This window comes from Bactrocera tryoni, chromosome 3, assembly GCF_016617805.1.
Source record: "Bactrocera tryoni isolate S06 chromosome 3, CSIRO_BtryS06_freeze2, whole genome shotgun sequence".
NCBI lineage: Eukaryota > Metazoa > Arthropoda > Insecta > Diptera > Tephritidae > Bactrocera > Bactrocera tryoni.
In genome coordinates, this window is record NC_052501.1 from 36,720,976 (window position 1) to 36,741,343 (window position 20,368).

At 35.1% G+C, this 20,368-nt stretch overlaps 2 protein-coding genes, 1 long non-coding RNA gene and 1 pseudogene across 3 annotated transcripts; 3 read left to right on the top strand and 1 right to left on the bottom strand.

Moving 5' to 3' along the window:
- The first annotated feature begins 98 nt into the window (after positions 1–98).
- On the top strand, positions 99–3,357 carry LOC120770550 (solute carrier family 25 member 35-like). The gene is made up of 4 exons (XM_040098123.1): positions 99–685; positions 748–923; positions 982–1,117; positions 1,286–3,357. Exons 1-4 carry the CDS (start codon positions 620–622, stop codon positions 1,832–1,834), a joined length of 927 nt encoding a protein of 308 aa, XP_039954057.1. The 5' UTR covers positions 99–619; the 3' UTR covers positions 1,835–3,357.
- A 35-nt stretch (positions 3,358–3,392) lies between these two features.
- Positions 3,393–5,562, top strand: LOC120770551 (annotated as a pseudogene).
- On the bottom strand, positions 5,485–6,402 carry LOC120770552. The gene is made up of 2 exons (XR_005704940.1): positions 6,284–6,402; positions 5,485–6,217 (listed from the first exon to the last, which is right to left on the bottom strand). It is a non-coding gene; the product is annotated as an uncharacterized LOC120770552 (long non-coding RNA).
- A 546-nt stretch (positions 6,403–6,948) lies between these two features.
- On the top strand, positions 6,949–9,006 carry LOC120772310. Its single transcript, XM_040100824.1, has 3 exons — positions 6,949–7,177; positions 7,240–8,015; positions 8,126–9,006. The coding sequence occupies exons 1-3, from the start codon at positions 7,093–7,095 to the stop codon at positions 8,273–8,275; spliced, it is 1,011 nt and encodes a 336-aa protein (XP_039956758.1). The 5' UTR covers positions 6,949–7,092; the 3' UTR covers positions 8,276–9,006.
- The last annotated feature ends 11,362 nt before the right edge of the window (positions 9,007–20,368 follow it).

Below are 20,368 nucleotides of genomic sequence, written 5' to 3' on the forward strand. Positions count from 1 at the left end.
TACATAAATTGTATTAAGCTTTATTTGCTTAAAGCTTTATTTTTATATCAATAGAAATATACATATATAAACGTATCTAATCATAAAAACTTGAGTCTTTCACCATCGATTCTCTTATTCTGAATCCAGATTTAGGTTAATTTCCGGTTTTCATTTCAGGTCTTGTACAATTTCAGCTTTTAAATTGCTTCATTCAATTGATAAAGCTCATACGCCGTGTTACCCACATGAATTAATATGTATTGCCACTACTGTAATCATATGATAGGAAAGATCACACCACAACTTCCTTCTCTTTATTTTATTTCTAACAACAATGGTTTAGTTAGATAAGAGCTGCAAAAATCATAGTTAACCAGTGACTTCATTTACTTTATAACAGAATTTAACTTAAACTTTTAGTGTATCGTTGTCGTTTGGCGAAATGGTGAACTTGTTTAGGTCGCTGAAAGATATTTGTTAATGTAAATTATTTGCGTTTTGGATTGCCGAGTGATGAAGTGTCAAGAGCTCTTTTCCATTTAGTACTATAATACTAAAGTAAACACCGTTGAATATTAAATAAATCTTTAAATGTGCAATATCTGATTAATCGCCTACGTTCAAACAATTCCACGTAATGAGTGATTTTATTATTGGTGGTTTGGCCTCTGTGGGGACCATACTATTCACAAATCCACTGGAGGTAATCTACAATATATCTTCTTGTAAAATATGTATAACCTATGTGGGCTGTCTCTTCGGCAGGTGATTAAGACGCGCTTACAACTGCAGGGTGAGTTAGCCGTGCGCGGGACCTACGATGTTCGCTATAGGGGTATAGTGCATGCCTTTGTGACAGTTATCAAAAATGACGGTTGGACTGGACTGCAAAAAGGGCTGGTGCCGGCAATGTACTTTCAATTTACAATAAATTCAATACGGTACTCCTCACTAAATGCCATGCAATGGACACACATTTCAAATGTATATTACTTACAGACTTGGGATGTACAACGCCGCAGTCAATAGGCAGTGGACTCGCACCAAGGATGGTGGTGAATCATTTGGATTGGGGCTCTTTTGGGGCGCTGCTGGTGGCGCCGTCGGAGCCTATTTTGCTAGTCCATTTCTAATGGTTTGTATTATAATTGACTTTAGTTAGTTATGTAATTTATTTTAAAGATTATGTGATAAAAATATATATTTACGTAGCTAAGAACTTATGATATCTTATCAAATTTGGGCAGTGTATGCTGCCAACCTAGTCTTTATTCGCTAATTAATCTCATTACTTCATTTATAGATAAAGACTCAGCTGCAGTCACAAGCGGCCAAGAACGTGGCTGTAGGATATCAACATCATCACACTGGTATGTTTAACGCCATGAAGCAGATTTATCTAAGTGGTGGACTTGCAGCATTGTGGCGTGGTTCTATAGCCTCCATACCACGGGCTTCAATTGGTTCGGGCGCACAAATCGCCACATTTGGCAAAACAAAATCAATGCTTCGCGAACACAATTTAGTTGTACAACCAACATTGAACTCAATGTGTGCTGCTTTCTTGGCTGGTTGTGTTGTAACATTGGCAATCACGCCGCCGGACGTTATATCAACACGGCTCTACAATCAAGGTTTGGATGCTAATGGCAAAGGCTTATTATATAGCGGTTGGTGGGATTGTTTTTTCAAAATAGCGCGGAGCGAAGGTTTATATGGGCTCTATAAGGGCTTTTGGGCAAGCTACTTGCGATTTGCTCCGCACTCGGTACTTTTGCTGGTATTTTTCGATGAACTCTTAGCTTTGAAACATAAGTACCAAAGGCGACATAAAACTGTAAATAAAGCGTAGGCGAAATACTTCAAACCAAATTACAACTAGAAAGGCTATACAATTTAACGGAATCGTTCCTTCGTTTATGAAACGATATTTCCTAATTCGGATATTCTACATTACAGTTGCGAGAACCCTTAACAACGTATGCAATCTACAAAATCATTTATTAAAGAAATATTATTAGCAATATGTAAATACATACATACATACATATGTAGGTAGAAAGAAGAAGAAACAAATCGATTTTAGGACTAGAATGCACAATTATCTTTGCCGAGATGAAAGCATTGCTGCATGAATACAATTTAAAGATGCAACCTTCATTGAATACAGTGTGTGGGGGTTTCTTAGCTGGCTTAGTAGTTTCAATCACCATTACACCGCCAGCTGCTATTGCAACACGTCTCTATAATCAGGGATGAGCAAGGTAGAGGTTTGTTCTACAATGGTTTGCCGCTGTTGGAATTATACTTTGTTGGAAGTATACTTTTTTCTTCACCGGTGAGAGTAGCTCTGCAAAAAAAAATAATGTGCGACCACTTTAAAACTCGTTCCACCAAATTTTGTCAATCGTCATCGAAACAAAATTGTCACCATATTCAACGTCCAGGTTTTTATTGATTTCGCTAAGCAATTTCGCTTCCAATTTTATGTATTAATACAAATATCTTGAAGTTCTTAATGGTTGAGGCTATGATATAAATTCGAAAAGACGTTCTATAATCTTCATACCGGAAACAACATTTGAGCATGTGAAGGAAATGGCTAAGAGTTACCAGACTTCATAAGCAGGTATTTAAAAAACACTCGAAGGATTTTGGTCTAAAACCCTTTCAAGTATGACTTGCTCAGGAAAGTTAACACGACTTCTATAACCCAGTATTCGGAGGTAAAAGCAGAGCCCAAGAACCTAACTTCATCTGGTTAAATTGTAATTGAAGCGGATTCCTCTATACTGACTCCATAAAAGTCGAATACTCAGTAAAATTGTATATTGCGCAGAAAATCTCCTACATACGCCTCGATTCGATAAATAGAAATAACCTGATTTTAATACATCCAACCCATAATCAAAATAATGTGTTTCTTTTGCCGCAACGAAGGGAGTAAATCCGTTTTGAAAGGACTCATTTGTATTAAGTAATTTTCTATAGAAATCAGAGGCGAATACACGGGATGGTGGTTTTGGATTTTATAGCATATTATAATGCCGTTTTGTGGGCGAGGCAGTGGTCCTATTACGTCCATATGCAATACCAAACCCCCCTTGGATTCAAGGAATACATATACCAAGTCATCCGAATTTTAACAAGTCTCATCATCCTGGTCATTTATATATACATATGCACACATGTATATATAGCCATATATGTATTTATCTCGAATAGATGACTCAAACAACCGTTATAATATTTATCTATCTATCTATCTAACTGTTAGGTAGAATGTAGTAACATGTCGCAAGAGTATAAAATTATGTTAGAAGGAAACCATGGAACCGCCACAAACAGAAATAAAATTATATTAGTCTAAATAAACTTTTAAAAGTGTGTTTTATGAGAGTATACAAATTTTATAAAATAAATGTTCACTATAATTAAATAAATTTATTAATTTATATTGGATATATTATCATTTTTACATTTAATTGCACACAAGTGTATTTGTTCAGCATAAAGATAAATTACTTATCATCAATTGTCTCCCAACTATTAAACTCCATAAGGTTTGTTTTATAACTGCTAATAGCTACAAGCCATCAGAGGGAATAAGATTGAAAGTTACACTTACAGAGAGCGAAATAACGAAAGAGGAAAGATCAACATTTTTAATAGATCAACACTTGAAAATTATTAATACAAAATCAAAGCAAATGCTTCAAATTCATATGCATGTTTAACAGTTGTTCCTTCGCATGTTACTAGCTATTTTCTGCAATATGAAATCTTACTAACTTTGCTCTCTCAACTAGTGCTCTTTTCTGCCAGCATTTCGTTTTAAGAAAAACTTTTCAAGCAAAAACTTGGGTAGCTAGTAAGGGCCCATTCACATACAACTTTGCTCGTTTTCAGTCCATACTAAGGGTGCTCGCAGAGTGGACGCTCAAAGCCAAGTCAATCGCATTTTCCCATTTACGCTCTGCTCCGCTTTGAGCCTAAGCTTTAAGCCAAAGACTAGAAACCAAAGGGTATGCCACAATGAACGGTTTTGGTGTTTCTCTCTAATAAAATGGTGACTGTTGCTTGGCAAAGAATAAAAAGATGAAAGTTGCCCAAAATTTTCCTTGGCTTCGCGTCGAAAACTTTTTATGCGAACGTACTCATTCATAAACGGACATAGAACTTTTCTGTCAAAACAAATTTCAGAGGCAAAGCGAAGCAAAAGTTGCATATGAATTGCCCATAACAGTTGGCAGTTATGAAACAAACCTTTTAATTAATGCTTACCTTCGTAGATAACATTTGCTGTTTGTAACTTCAATATTCTGTTGATAGCAGCATTGTACAGGTTAGTAGGTTCATACAATAGCTGTTAATTTCATTATAGAGTAAGTAAATTTAAACAATGGCTAGCTGATTACGTCGATTCAAATTAAATATTAAGATTTCATTGTGTAAAAATATAATTATACTAAATATTTGATAGCTACGCTCTGCAACAATAAAAAATATGGATATCTCTGATTTCATGATCGGAGGTTTAGCCGCGATGGGTGCAATCTGCTTCACCAACCCACTCGAGGTACAAATATAGATAGGAATTACAACAAAAATGCAACTACATTCTAAATACATACTTATGGCAATTATATTATATAAAATATACTTCAAAATAAAATGTTGATACTCAATTTAAAGTACTTAAAACTGGTGTTAACAAAACTATTTGAAAAAGTTTTTATGCTTTAAAGCAACATAAAGCGATTTATGCCTCGCTTTTTTCAGGTAATAAAAACTCGCTTACAATTGCAAGGTGAATTAGCTGCAGTTCATATTAAATTCAGTTAGGTGAGTATATAATGCAAAAGATAGCAAACAACAAAATATTTAACATATTTTTATTTAACAACTTAATTTGTTCTAGGTTAGGTGTTTACAAGACTGCCATGAATAACAAATGGATGCATAATAGAAATGGTGATGTTTCATTTTTTCGCGGTATGCTATGGGGTGCTGCCGGTGGTGTTACTGGCTCATTTTGTGCAAGCCCGTTTTATATGGTGTATAGTTTGCAAATGTTGTTTGCAGATGAAAATTCAATTAAAAGCCCGATCGAATAGCGAAATTGCCGTTGGTTACCAAAACCAACACACTGGAGACATATGTAAATGCATTTAGAAACATTTTAAAGGAAAGATTGCAACTTTTGGTAAGGCAAGAGGCTTTGGCGATTACACCACTTGATGTAATTTCAACAAGGCTGTATAATCAAGGTAATGACTCATTCGGCAAAGGAATACTATATAAAGGCTGTTGGGATTGTGCTCACAAAGTATTCAGATTCGAAGGACTACAAGGCTAATATAAAGGATTTTGGTCAAACTATTTGAGGCAGGCCCCACATTCAACACTTGTGTTGTTGTTTATTGAGTTACTTATTTCGGCTCGAGACAAATATCAAAGTATCTAAGCATTCAGTGACAATCGTAAACAAAACACATTTAATTTGATTATTTAAATCATACTATTTTGCAAAATGATTGATATATTCTATATATTAAATTAAATACTTATTACAGTTTTTTCGATGTGTTTTAATGTAACAAAAATATATGTATGAATGTTTGTGATGAATCGGAAAATCATGCTAACTATTACATTATACTCCCTCATAACTCGAACATCGATGTCATACTTTCAATAGAGTTCTATAAAAAAAATTGGTAGCACATATGCCATGTCTTACAAGAAAACAGGACACACAACAAAATATATAAACGCACATTAGGAACACCTCCAAAAATTCGATGCTTTTAGCAACACATTTCCCTTAACATATTTTGCTTTCACCGTCACCGCCCTCTTATGATATCCTTATAGGTACGCAGTGTGCGGACGATGAACCGGCGAAATAAATCTCCATGCGAATTGCTTACTGAGTTTCTCCTTGTACACGTACAAAGCGATTCAGTATTGCTAATATACCGGCCATGGCGTTAACACGGCTATCTGTAGGCAGACGCCTTAATTGTTCTACCAAGTGTGCAGCAAATGCTGTATTATCCTCAAAGTCTGTTAATTCCAATTGCAGGGATTTATGAGCGCGATAAGCAGCTGTAAGTGCGTTCTTCTTTGCTTCAGTCATTATTGTGTGTATATTCCTTCGAAGAATGAGGAGAAGTCCAGAAACTAAACTGTAAGAATGTATAACAAGTGTACACTAGCAAGTAAGATGAATCTGAATAAATGGAAAAAAAAAAGTTAACAAAAATAGTAAAATCACATCTATTAATAAATATATTACTTTATTTTATTGGATATTTTAAAATTTTCCTTGGTTTATAACAATTGTTCAAACGAGCAAAAATTGGCAAACTTTTTTTTAGCAATTCTTCAATTACGAATAGGAACGTAAACAAAAAATGACGTTTTGAAAATGAAGCAGAATGACAGAATACAAGTGCTGCCAGGCCGTTCCTTCCTTCCTTTAAGCTAGGGTCTGCAAGAAAATGTATAGTTGTGTTAGTGTTCGAAAATTGTTTGACAACCCATAAAGTCATAAAAACTTTTTGTAAAGCTTTCCCATGAGCTTGTTTTTATATACTTATGTATATGAAATAAATTTCCATACATTGTAACAGTTGCAAAACTACAAAAATTACATTTTGAAAAAAGTTCAATGGCAAAAGTTCTCTCAGATTTGTTTTCCTATGTGTTGTAATACAGGGCCTTCAAAAAAGCTAAGTATATTGTTTGTCACAATAATATAATAGAAACTATTCATTGAACAGTTTTTTTTTAAATAACTTAGAACATTCGTGTATTGCTTTTTGCCTTTTCTAAAGACACCAGTGTAGCTTTAGATCATTGATATAACATATTTCACTTGTGTTTTCTGTATAATCCCACCGTGGCAACCACGTAAGAGAAGCAAGTGTCTAAAACAAAATAAAATTGCAACAAATGACAGTGAAAGAATAAATAAGAATTGTAAAGAAATAAACTGAGTAATACATGCGAGAAGAAATAATTAGCTCTAGTAAAACAATGTTGTATCAACAGAATTAAAAAGCAATTTGTAACGTCCTTGAGTGTAGTGAATGTGTGCACAGAATGAAAATAAAACCAAAAATTTCAGTACCTTATTGGGCTATTTTGCTCATGAACGCGTGTAGTTTATGTGAATGCTATAAAAACAGTAAGTCACAACTTCAATATCCAAATGCATAAACAATTTACATTTCTTTCTTTCTAAAATAGTAATCCTAAAAGATTATCTATGCGCGGACAAATTTTTATTAGATATACAGAGATCCCTTCATGTTCATCCCGCATTTACTCTGACTGAGGATCGAGATTCTGCAGCCATCATAACCCAGATGTGGAATACAACGTTACCTGGCTATTACTCGTCTAACAAGTTAAAATACGATTGTTATTTTCGCGTACAAACTCCTCATCGACCGCCTCGCGGAATTTACACTGTCATCACACGTCTTAAATTTCGACGTGATCCTGCCAATAATGCTTGCATAGATTATATTCAATTTGTTGGTGGTAATCGTCCAGCATCTGAAAAGATATGCAACGAAATAGCAATAGACGGGCCGGGTCGGTTAATATTCGATGAACGTAATCGTGAAGTTAATATTCACATTTACATCGATAAGCGAGTTTCGATAAAGGAACCACTCGAATTGCGAATGGTGATGACAGCGCACTCTGAATGTAAATACACTGGAGATTTTCTCTGTGATCCGAAAGACCAGTACTCGTGTATTTCCCGTCATTTTGTGCGTGATAATATAACGAATTGTATGTATCCATGTCGAGATGAAATATCATGCTTTCACGATGCACCTACTTCAGTGGAAGCTGACACCACCTATGTAGCACTTTCAGCGCTAACTTCGCTAATTTTTACAATGTTGGGCGTTGGTTTCTGCATATGGGTCTGTTGGAAGTATTGGAATTGCATAACCGTGCAACAGCATGCACACGAAGCTTCAGCGGCTGCTCATCGTAGAGGGCAAACGGTTAGTACATATTGTAGTAAGCTTTCAACGAAGTGCTTTATGTTTTTAATGAGTAATCTTTGTTTTTGTGCTTGTGGACATCTTCATAATGATGTAATTTTCAATTTCAGGAAACCCCTGTAGTTCAGATACCAAACGCACCGTCTTTTAGCGGTGCTATTACGTCGAGTATTGGATATGAACAAGATAATCGACATCATCAACCACAATCACCAAAAGATTTACCGCCAAGCTATGAATCATTATTTCCAGAAAGATAAGCGGTAGTGTGGCGTTGTAGTCAATTTATTTAAAAATGTTACTGCTAGACGCAATCCAAACTATTATCTACATGTTTAAGGAATCTCTTTTACAACTAAATCAAATGTGGGTGATCTAGTTTTGTGAATTAATTAACATTGAAGTGTCAAACTTGTGCCACCAGATTTTTGTATTATAATTTTGTTTTTGTTCTTTTTTGTTTTTGTGATGTAATATGCCGATCAAATGAATGTCTAGAGTGCCATCGATGTACAGTTAAAAATGTACAACTCTGCATTTAGTACTGTTATTATTTGACAATTTACCAACTCGAATAAGATGTATGTACGTATCTGTTGAAAATTGTAACTGCCTTCAAAATATGACCATTCAATTATAAAATGTTAGAAATCACTGTCAACCAACACAAAGTCAATATGTTATACAAATACATGTAAGATACTTATTTATATAAAGTCGTAATATATGTATCTTCATCGTAACTATGTAATACAATAATACAAAATACGTAACATCAGTATTTGCGGCACCGTTTGGTGTAAATTAAATGTTGAATAAGTATCATAAAACGTTCGAATATGAAGATGAAAATTTGAAATGTATACAAATATTCTCACTGTCTTTAAAACACCATTTTCATTTATATTGATATATATGTAAATATGACTGTAAACGAAAAGCAAATTATAGCCAGTTAGTAAAGCAGCCAAATGTTGAAAAAATGTAAAAAGTAAATCTTATTCCCAAGTTAAAAAATCAACTACACCATAAATACTAATTTTTCTTTCAAAAAGTTTTTTTTTTGATTCACCCCTACATTAAATTTTTTTATATTTTTTAATTTTAAGTAAATGTCGAAAATTTTGTGTTTACTTACAGACTATATTTATTGTTTTTTTACTATTTCTCATTTTATATTCTTTGTCTAAGTCTATAAAGTTTCTAGCTGTCTAAATGCACACGAATTTTAAAATATATTTAATTTATGTATGTTCTATTCGCTAATTGTTTAATATATTTCCTACTAATATAAGAAAACCTTATTGGTAATAAATTAATTGTAATAGTAATGTGTAGTTGAAATTTTGTCACATGGTTAGTGTGAATTTACCTTGTATTACAATTTATTTTATATTGAGTGTAAGAAGAAAAACTACATAGGTAATAAAAATTAGAAAGACAAAATCAATAAATATAGCAAATCCGGGAGGAGATGTTGTTATTGTTATTGCAAGAATTATCCAGACCCTGCTTGAGGGAAAAACAATAAGTTAACTGTCATCGAAGTCGAACTGTTTCGACGGGTTCGGACATGTATGGTCTAAGGGACCGGAACGGGCCCGTAATTTTTATCCAGCCAAGGTCTGTCGACTCGACGCCATGCCTTGAATAGAAGTGTATAATGCTCATTTACAGGGAGCATGTGGATTTCACCATGAAGATGCTTTATCGGTGCTCTGACAGGTTTGCCGATTGATTTGTATGTTGCCAACAACGTCCCATTGTCCATGTCTCATGTACTGTCGGCTAGCGATTTGAGGATTCTGTACTTTTGTAACAAAGCGGTTGTATGCGAAGTGAAATAGTGCAGACTGTTGATGTTGTTGTATCGGCAGAAAAGATTCCTGAAATATATTTGAGGAATAAAGAAGAGATTTTATCCGGTTAAGGACTAATATAATTGACCGAAATGTTGAGGTTCAGTCTGTACCCCTTCGTTCAGTTTGTGAATAGGGTGGCCGTGGATTTGGCTGGCGAAAATATACACTCGTCGCAGTGAAGAAGCGAGAAACTTCTAGGACATATACGTTCGCTTTTGAACACATGTCAATTTGTTTCATTCTCCAAATTTAGATTGTTCACCTCGAAAAAATACTGATAATTGTTGACCGTTCAGATAGTTCATGGTCCAATGTGTTAGTTAAGTCGAAATTGTAGCCGGCTAAAATTTGTACCTCACTGATAGGAATATCCCGTCATAAGTCAAAATAAAAAAGAATGTCTAATCTCATCATATACACTTTTTTCTTTAAATTTAATAATTCTTTAAGTAATTATTAGATGCCCAAGACGGCACTCAACGCCTGAGTATTTGTTCAATTTGTTGCTGTTAACTGTGATTTTGAATAGTGAAGTAAAACGAAATTTCTTCATGGATATGAAAGCTTGAATCAGAAGGAATCTAAAGAAAAATTTGAAAATAGTAAAGATAGCGCTGCCAATATTTGTTTGAGTTCACGCGTCCCAGTGTGATTGGTTGTCTTAGTCAATAATTAAATCAAAACAAGTAAGGAAGGGCTAAGTTCGGGTGTCACCGAATATTTTATACTCTCGCATCATAAAGTGATAATCGAGATTTCATTATCCGTCATTTACATATTTTTTTTATTTTGCTGTAAAATTAATTAGATTAGTAGTTCCTGAGATATGGTTTTTGGGGCGAAGTGGGCGACGCCACGCCTATTTTCAATTAAAAAAAAAAAAGCCTGGGTGCAGCTTCTTCTGCCATTTCTTCCGTAAAATTTAGTGTTTCTGACGTTTTTTGTTAGTCGGTTAACGCACTTTTAGTGATTTTCAACATAACCTTTGTATGAGAGGTGGGCGTGGTTATTATCCGATTTCTTCCATTTTTGAATTGTATATGGAAATGCCTGAAGGAAACGACTCTATAGAGTTTTGTTGACATAGCTATAGTAGTTTCCGAGATATGTATAAAAAACTTAGTAGGGGGCGGGGCCACGCCCACTTTTCCAAAAAAATTACGTCCAAATATGCCCCTTCCTAATGCGATCCTTTGAGCCAAATTTCACTTTAATATCTTTATTTATAGCTTAGTTATGACACTTTATAGGTTTTCGGTTTTCGCCATTTTGTGGGCGTGGCAGTGGGCCGATTTTGCACATCTTCGAACTTAACCTTCTTATGGAGCCAAGAAATACGTGCACCAAGTTTCATCATGATATCTCAATTTTTACTCAAGTTACAGCTTGCACGGACAGACGGACGGACGGACAGACATTCGGATTTCAACTCTACTCGTCACCCTGATCACTTTGGTATATAGAACCCTATATCTGACTCTTTTAGTTTTAGGACTTACAAACAACCGTTATGTGAACAAAACTAATTTTGTATATTTTTCTCTTTAATTGCTGAACAAAATATACCAAAATTTCCACACTAAACTTCGGACATTTTCTACAAACTTAAACAAAATCTTTCCACGTCCAACGCTTTGACAAATTGATTCCTAACTTGATCACATATTTATTTCATTTTGAGAAAATAACTTTGGAGTAGATTTTGCATCCTCCCATTCACATTCATTGGTAAAGTGCACCGATTTCTGGGAGTTTGGCGAAAAAACTTCAACATTTGCTAACATATCCTTTATTTTATAAAAAAAAAAAATGAAATTTATAAAATATTAGTCTACAAGTTCAAGAGACCCCACTGTGTTTTTGTTTTCAGATGATCAGAAAAGTAGAAATCGTAACCAGACAGACACAGCTTTTTGATCTCTTTTACTTAAAAATCGTGTAATTTTGTGAAAAGTTTGTTTGTTTGAAATATTAACACGAATAAAAAATTAATAGTAAAACTTTTATTTATTTATTTAGAAGAGAAATAAATATAAATAACTATTCCACTTATATACATACTTACATATGTATATGTAAAGCACTGGCTGCTAGGGCCTTCGGCTTGATTAATATTTACAGATTAAATTATTTCATTTATATTACTTAAGTCTAAGGCAAATTAGGGAGGATGGAGTCATGTGTAGAAAGTGTGGAAAGTTCTCTGATTGCCATTCATTAGGGAGTGGCCAGATTCTTTTACATATGGCTCAAGCAGCTCACGACATCCGGTCCTACACTAAGTATCCTCCGGGTAGCCAAAGAACATCCGTTTGAAGGCGACCTAACTTGAGAAGGCGAAACATAACCTCCACAGGGTTGTGCGCTGGGTTTGGGATCCGCCACTTAAAAAACACTTACCTGTCTGATGATATTGATATCAGGAGCCTCAACACCCGCGCCGTTAGCTCTGCTCTCACCAGACTGGACAAGGAAGCAATGCAAATGGGTCTGGCAGTGAACGAGGGCAAGACGAAATATCTCCTGTCATCAAACAAACAGTCGTCGCACTCGCAACTTGGCTCTCACGTCACTGTTGACAGTCATAACTTTCAAGTCGTAGATAATTTCGTCTATCTTGGAACTAGCGTAAACACCACCAACAATGTCAACCTAGAAATCCAACGCAGGATAACTCTTGTCAACAAATGCTACTTCGGACTGAGTAGGCAATTGAGAAGCAAAGTCCTCTCTCGACAAACAAAATCCAAACTCTATAAGTCACTCATAATTCCCGTCCTGCTATATGGTGCAGAAGCCTGGACGATGACAAAAACTGATGAGTCGACGTTGCGAGTTTTCGAGAGAAAAGTTCTGCGAAAGATTTATGGTCCTTTGCGCGTTGGCCACGGCGAATATCACATTCGATGGAACGGTGAGCTGTACGAGATATATGACGACATTGACATAGTTCAGCGAATTAAAAGACAGCGGCTACGCTACCTAGGTCATGTTGTCCGAAGTCCAGCTCTAAAAGTACCCGGCGGGGGAAGCAGAGGAAGAGGAAGACCTCCACTCCGTTGGAAGGAGTGGAGAAGGACCTGGCTTCGCTTGGAATATCCAATTGGCGCCACGTGGCGAAAAGAAGAAACGACTGGTGCGCTGTTGTTAACTCGGCTATAATCGCGTAAGCGGTGTCTACGCCAATAAAGAAGAAGAAGGTCACAACACCCGCGCCATTAGTTCTGCTTTCTCCAGACTGGATAAGGAAGCGAAGCAAATGGGTCTGGTAATGAACGAAGGCAAGACGAAATATCTTCTGCCATTAAAAAAATAGTCGTCGCACTAGCGAGTTGGCTCTCATGCCTCTGTTGACAGTCATAACTTTGAAGTCGTAGATAATTTCGTCTATCTTGGAACTAGTATTAACACCACCAACAAGTGCAGCCTCGAAATCCAACGCAGAATAACTCTTGCCAACAGGTGCTACTTCGGACTGAGTAAGCAATTGAGAAGTAAAGTCGTCTCTCGACGAACAAAAAACAAACTCTATAATTCAATCATTATTCCCGTCCTGGTATATGGTGCAGAGGCATGGACGATGATAACATCAGATGAGTTGACGTTACGAGTTTTCGAGATAAAGGATTATGTTCCTTTGTGCATTGGCCACGTCGAATATCGTATTCGATGGAACGAAGGCAAATTAAAGATTAGTTTGTACTTTAGGTACTTATATATTTAACATTTAATTTTTAAAATTTAGCATGTGTATGTCCCAATCTGATGCCTATAAATGTTTTTATATTCTCACAGGTGTTGGTATTAGAATAATGTGAGTTTTGGCCTGATGGGTTAGAAAGTTTATATTAATGATTGTACTGTCTCTAATCGTTTAGACAACAGTCGGTGATGTGTTTAGGTTCTTTGTGTGCTTCTTTCGCTCGTTTGTCAGAAATTTTGTTTCCTTGAATCCCTGCGTTTCCTGGTTTGGGTGTTTGGGTGACCCAAGATAGTATTTTTTTATCGAGTGGTCAATATGCGTCTAAGGATACAAAAATATATCTAATTTGTTGACACTGATCCGTTTCACAGCACTCTGGGGCAAAATTCCCCCTCTAGTATTTCTCCATATTTTTTCGTTGAATTGCTGGCATTGCTTAACTTAGAGTACTCATGAGACAGAGATAAGAGTACTGGTCAAAAAACTTGTGGTAATGTACATATGTACATACATGCTTGCGGACTTGTTTTTAAATAACAATTCGCATTAACACAATTAAACAAAAGAAGATTTGATTGTTATCGTCAGCGTGAGTGCACTGACCAACAAATGAAGTGTTGCTGAAAACATCACAAAATTTGGATTATCGTTCGGACGCAGGCACCTTGCGACATGTGTCATGCTTATAGGTTATAGTATATGTAGATCTTCATTGTAGAAACCGTTTTATTGACGAATAATCCCTAGAACGAAATAACCAGAAGCGGCTTACAATTAAAGTGAAAGAATTGCAATTGCTATGTCCAACTAACTGCTAAATTTTACATAGATGTTTTCTTATTTCATTCAAAAATGTGGGTTCTAATCACTTACTCTGCATAAAAATCATACACATTAACCATGAAATCGCCGCTGACGATTATTAGAATATATTATTTTAATTTTTGTGAATGTGGAATTATGACTTATAAAATTCGCTTTGTTTTTGGAAATCTAGTTGGGCGTGTCGCCTGCATCAGCTTATAATACTTGATATAGTAAAACTAATTGTGGCACCTAATAGTTTCTTTCTTCCAACTAACAACCTTTTGTCATACAATTAAAGGTCATTTTGGTTTGACATTTTTATCCACTTAAACCGTTAGTAATAACTGAATTTGATTGGCTGGTTAGCCGGCTGCTTAGATCATCGCGATTTTGTTTTGTTTACCAGTTATTTAGTTGACACTTGACCTTGAATACAAACGTTTGTGGTGCGCGTTGTTGTGATTATTTAAAAAGAAGAAGGAACAATGTCAACTGAGAACCAATCATCTGATGATGAGATTAACATTCCAAAAAAGAAGAAAAGAGGGGTACATAATTTTCACCTTTATAAAAAGAAAATACAAAAAACACAGCGTCTATTGTGTCAATCGTACACAAGTACAAGCACAGGTAGGTTAGTAAAGGCAAAAAGCTATAAAGAACGTGATTGTAAATGCAAAAAAAAGTGCACTCATCAGTTCAGTAATATAGATAGACAAGCAATAATGGATACAGTTCATAATGGACGACCCAAAAATGAGCAAGACACGTATCTTATGAGCCTTATTGAACGCTCAAATATAGCCCGCCGCCGCCAATCGGACAATGAGAATAAAAAATACCGTGAGAGTAGCTTTCATTACTTTGCCATGAAAAATACTGAAAAGATAAAAGTATGTCGTGAAGCATTCTCCATATTACACTCTGTGAAAAATAAACATACTTATATTCCGATTGACTCGTCTTATCACCAAAGGTAAACCCCCAGAAGATCAGCGTGGTAAACATCATAATCGAGGAAATAGCTTACCAAATGAAGCGAATGTTGCGATCGATCAACACATACGATCATTTCCCCTAAAACTATTGCATTTCAGCAACAGAGAGCTTTATTATTTAGAGGCTAGCCTTAATGTCAAAATAATGTTTGAACTTTTTTCCAAGGACTACCCCCAATATAAAGATGTTGTGAAATATGATTACTATAGGACATATTTTAAACAAAATTTCGACTATAGATTTGGGCGGCCACGAGTCGACGTTTGCTCTGTTTGTGAAGAGCTAGAATCCAAAATAAAAAGTACTTCACTTAATGATAATGCAAAGAGAGTAGCTGTGGCTGAGAAAATGGCACATGTGAAACGAGCGAAAAAGTTTTATAATAAACAAAAAGAAATATTAACTTTATGCAATGAGAGAGACGATGTAGGCGCTATAGTTTTTGATTATATGCAGTACCTACCTTTGCTAAAGATTCCTGTTCAAGAAATGTTTTACTTAAGAAAACTATGGCTGTACGTGTTTTGCATTCACGATTTAAAAACAAACGAGGCACATTTCTATACTTATCATGAGGGAGAAGCTAAACGAGGTACGGATGATGTTTGTAATCTATTATGGATGATGGTACAGAAAATGGATCGTAAAATCAAAGAACTACACTTTTTAGCGATGCTTGCAGAGAGCAAAAAAGGAACATCACACTCATAGGGTTTTTTTACTCTCGAGGACATTCCTTTTTGCAATGTGATCGTAATTTTGCAACAGCCAAGAGACTTATTAGAAGAAAAGATAGAATATACGTCTCAGCTCCGTACAACAACTTGATTTCAGAAGCTAAAAGTAAGGGATTTTTGGTTGAATCCATTAATAAAGAGAACCTATTGAATTTTAAAACAACATGGCAGCCGTTCTACAAGAAAACCTGCAAGTCAATAGATAAAAGTACAACTTTTAAAATATCAAAATATAGACATTTTGAGTACAAAAGTGGTAATAAAGGTTACTTAACCTGTTCCAAATTCATTGACGGATTTGTAAATACATCTTTTTTGCTCCGAAAATCAAGAACTACTCCTAAATACCTGACGAAAAAGCATACCGGTCAAAACTACCCATAAACGAAAAAAAGATGAATGATGTGCGAAAAATCATACCATATATTCCTGAAGAGTATAAGACGTTTTATGATTTGATTTTGACTTGGCCCACAACCACATTGGATGGTGCTGATATATGTAGATGAGGATTAATACAATATCTTTTCTATGTTATTAATATAATAAATGCTAATATTCTTTAATATTTGTGTCTTTATTTTCGTAAATTGGAAAAAGGGAATAATTCCAGGAATTTCAAACTACCCTAACTTCTGTTTTTCTTTACATCAAATATTTTTTGTTACAGCATATAAGCAATGTTTACTACATTTCATTTTAAGATATCATGGGTATTTGATCTATACGTTGAGAGTAAATCAGTTAATTTTGCTAAAATATCATAAATATTGGTATAAAGCGAAACGGAAAAAAATCTTTCATTAGGTATATGGGAGATAGGGGTAATATTGACCCGATTTTATCTAAATTTGGCATTAGAAAATCACACTCATTCAATTGAATTAAGATAACTCATATTGTGGCCCATATAAAGTCACTCGGAAGTTCGAAAACTTTTATATTAGGTATATGGGGGCTAAGGGAATTATTGACTCAATCCAACCCATTAGCATAGATATGTCAGAAAAATGTTATTTACCAAATTTGGTTGAAATCGGTAGAGGATATCCCGAGATATACACCTATTCACCTAAAACAGGGCGGTGCACGCCCATTGTACAATTTTGACCCCGGCTCCTCTCATATCATCTCGGAGGTAAAATTTGAAGTCTCTGGCATATTTAGTTTTTAATCTATCGCATTTTTAGTAGTTATATGGGGAGTAGGCGGGGTTATCATCCCATTTTGTACATTTTCAAACTGTCGGTAGGAGTTCTTATAGTATTTGCTCTAGGCAAATTTGGTTGTCGTAGCTTCAGTGGTTTAGGATATATGTAAATTGAGCCTATTAGAGAGCGGGCCACGACATTTTTTTCAAAAAGTTTAGCCGACAAGTTCACCATGCCACTGCGATCCCCTGTGTAAAATAGTTCTGTATCTTATATTTCAACTCGTCTCATCAACCTTATGATTTATATATGTAGGTATAACCTTATATATAACTCGGACCTTTTTCCTTTACCATGATTGAATAAAGTTTTAAATATACTCTCTTAAGGGTTTTTCCTTAGGGTTCGATGAACAATCACAATTTGCTACCGACAATGACGCCAAAAAATCGACGCGGTCATGTCTGTATGAGTATATGTACATATATAATATGATAAAATTATATTACCGTTGACGACAAAGTACTCATGGGTATAAAAATAATGTTTTTGAACTTTTCAATTAATGAGTTCAATTAAAGTAACGCGTACTACCGGCTTCATGCCACTTGTTAATGGCCGTGCTTGTTATTAGTTGTTTGTCGTTTTTGTTCAAGTATTTCGGAAGGTACTTGAATTTTCATGCTCTCAGTAAAACTTGAATAAGGAAATTGTTATTATTGTGAATAAGAGAGTATTTCTTGATATTTTCAACAATGCACTATATTTACACTGCAATCTATACTGGACCTGTAGACTCATGGAAACAGCTTGAATTCTCCATATATAATATTATATTTTTAAGTGTAAATCCTTTTTCTATAATGGTTGGGGAGTTAACCATTCGAGTTAACCAACGTAGATGCTTATAGTTATAAAAACAGTTCAAGTTTTTCAGCAAAGAAATAAATAAGGAATTATGGTAAATAGCAATAGCAAATATAAAATAATAATTTTTATGGAGAGAATGATTCTTTATAAAGTATAGTGATGCTTATGTATATAGCATGTTTATGTTTGGAGAGTTTGGAGTTTGGCCCGTGCTAAATCACAAGAGATTAAGTGAGCTTTAAGTCCTCAGTAAGGTTCGTCTTCTTCTAGTTGTAAGAGTTTTAACCGGACATTGGTCAATGAATGCTGTAAGTAAAATCTTAGGGCATCGAAGTTTTAGAAGTTGTTGAAGAACTTCATAGTAATTCATATGTTCTAGCCGAACCTCCGACAACCATCGTTAGTCATCCAGTGGAACGAATGTAAGGAAATGGGAACTAATTTTAGTAGTTCTTTTTTTTGTAAATTTTGGTTTGATCGATCAGTTTATGAGACAGTTATACGCTAAAGGGATCCCTGGGTATAATTAAGTACTCTGTTTGTATTTTATTATTTAACTCAGTTCAACGAAACTGTAATATCCTTCACAGGTGTATTTTTATTGCATGAAAAGATATGAAAAGATACTTATTCTGATTTATATCGGTCAGTTTAGATGGCACCTGTATGTTATAGTGGTCCGATCTGAAAATATATTCGGACATTTCAGCAATGTTTTGGATGTTAATCTGCACCAAATTACTTGAAGATATCTCGTCAAATTGAAAAGTTTTCCATACAAGTCCTTGATTTCGATAGTTCAGTTTGTATGGCAGTTAAATGTACATACTATATGTTATGGTAGTCCGATCTGAACTATTTCTCCGGAGATTGCGGCGATGATGAAATAATTTCTGCCGAATTTCTTGAAGATAGCTTGTCAAATGATGACCTCATTGGTGAGAAAAACACAAGAAGATACATATCTCAAAACCTGAGAGACTAGTTCCCATATATACAGACCGTCAGACGCGGCTAAAACGAGACTGCTTATCACGCTGATCGGTTATCTGTATATAGGGGCTCCGATGCTTCTCGTTTCATACCCAAAGTATCCACCAAAATCATCGTAAGAGACGTCGGCCCTCTTGCCATCTCCCTAACACAAATTTTTAATATTTTCATCAGTTGAAGAGGTCGAAAGTCGCCCAGAACCAGGCATGTGTTCAACGATAACAATGTAGTGGACAGGTCGCTCTCATATTTAATATAGTAATAAAAGACCGGCCTCATTTACCCACGGAATTTAATTACAATTTTCGGGTGCATTTTTGTTACAATTTTATACTCTTGCAACTTTCAGGAATTAAAGCCAGGAAAATACCTTGATATGTAAAACGTCAACCAGAAGATCAGAATCTAAGATTTTATATATCCATATGTATACTCTACATAACTCATACACTGGCCGACAAATTCGGCGTAAGAAATGTTATTTAGAAAAACGAAAATCATTATATGTGACCTGGTCTACGAAAAGGGAGCTAACGTGCGAAAACTAGTTTTCGGAGAAACAGCTGTTAAAAATAAACAACTCGTTTCGTCAGTTTCACGTTATTTCGTATTTTTTGACACCTAAGCCCCCTTTCCGTAGACCATGTCACATATGTAGGATATCTCTTAACTATTATCATGCCACATACTAAAAATTGTTCCCTGGGTTTCATTAAGGTACCTCACATACAATCACCAATCATATGGAGGAAAGTCATTCGGATGTTCAAAAGTTCTGGTAATGGTTATAAGGGGGTTGGGTCAAGTTTTCGCTCAAATTTATCCATTTTAGTCACAAAGATAAACTGTCATAATTAAAACACGCTCTCCCAATTTCATTAAGATAAATGAAGTATTGGATGATAAATCCAGTATCACCTGGAAGTTCGAAAAACTTTATATGGGGGATCAGGGAAGATTTGTTCCGATTCGACAGACATAATATTGTCAGAGAAGTATTATCCCCGAATTTCAATTATATATCTAACACATTGACCGTTATTTTTGGTTAGAAGCCAACTATAGATATTGTGGTCCACATATTCGGTACCTAGGGTCTCGAACAGTTTTTATTGGACGATTTTTGGTCAAAAGGAGCCATACTTTATGGGAATTATTACTGCAAAATTTTACTCCGTTATATTAATTACTTCTTGATTTTGTACTGGAAAGTGAAAGAATTAAATGGAAT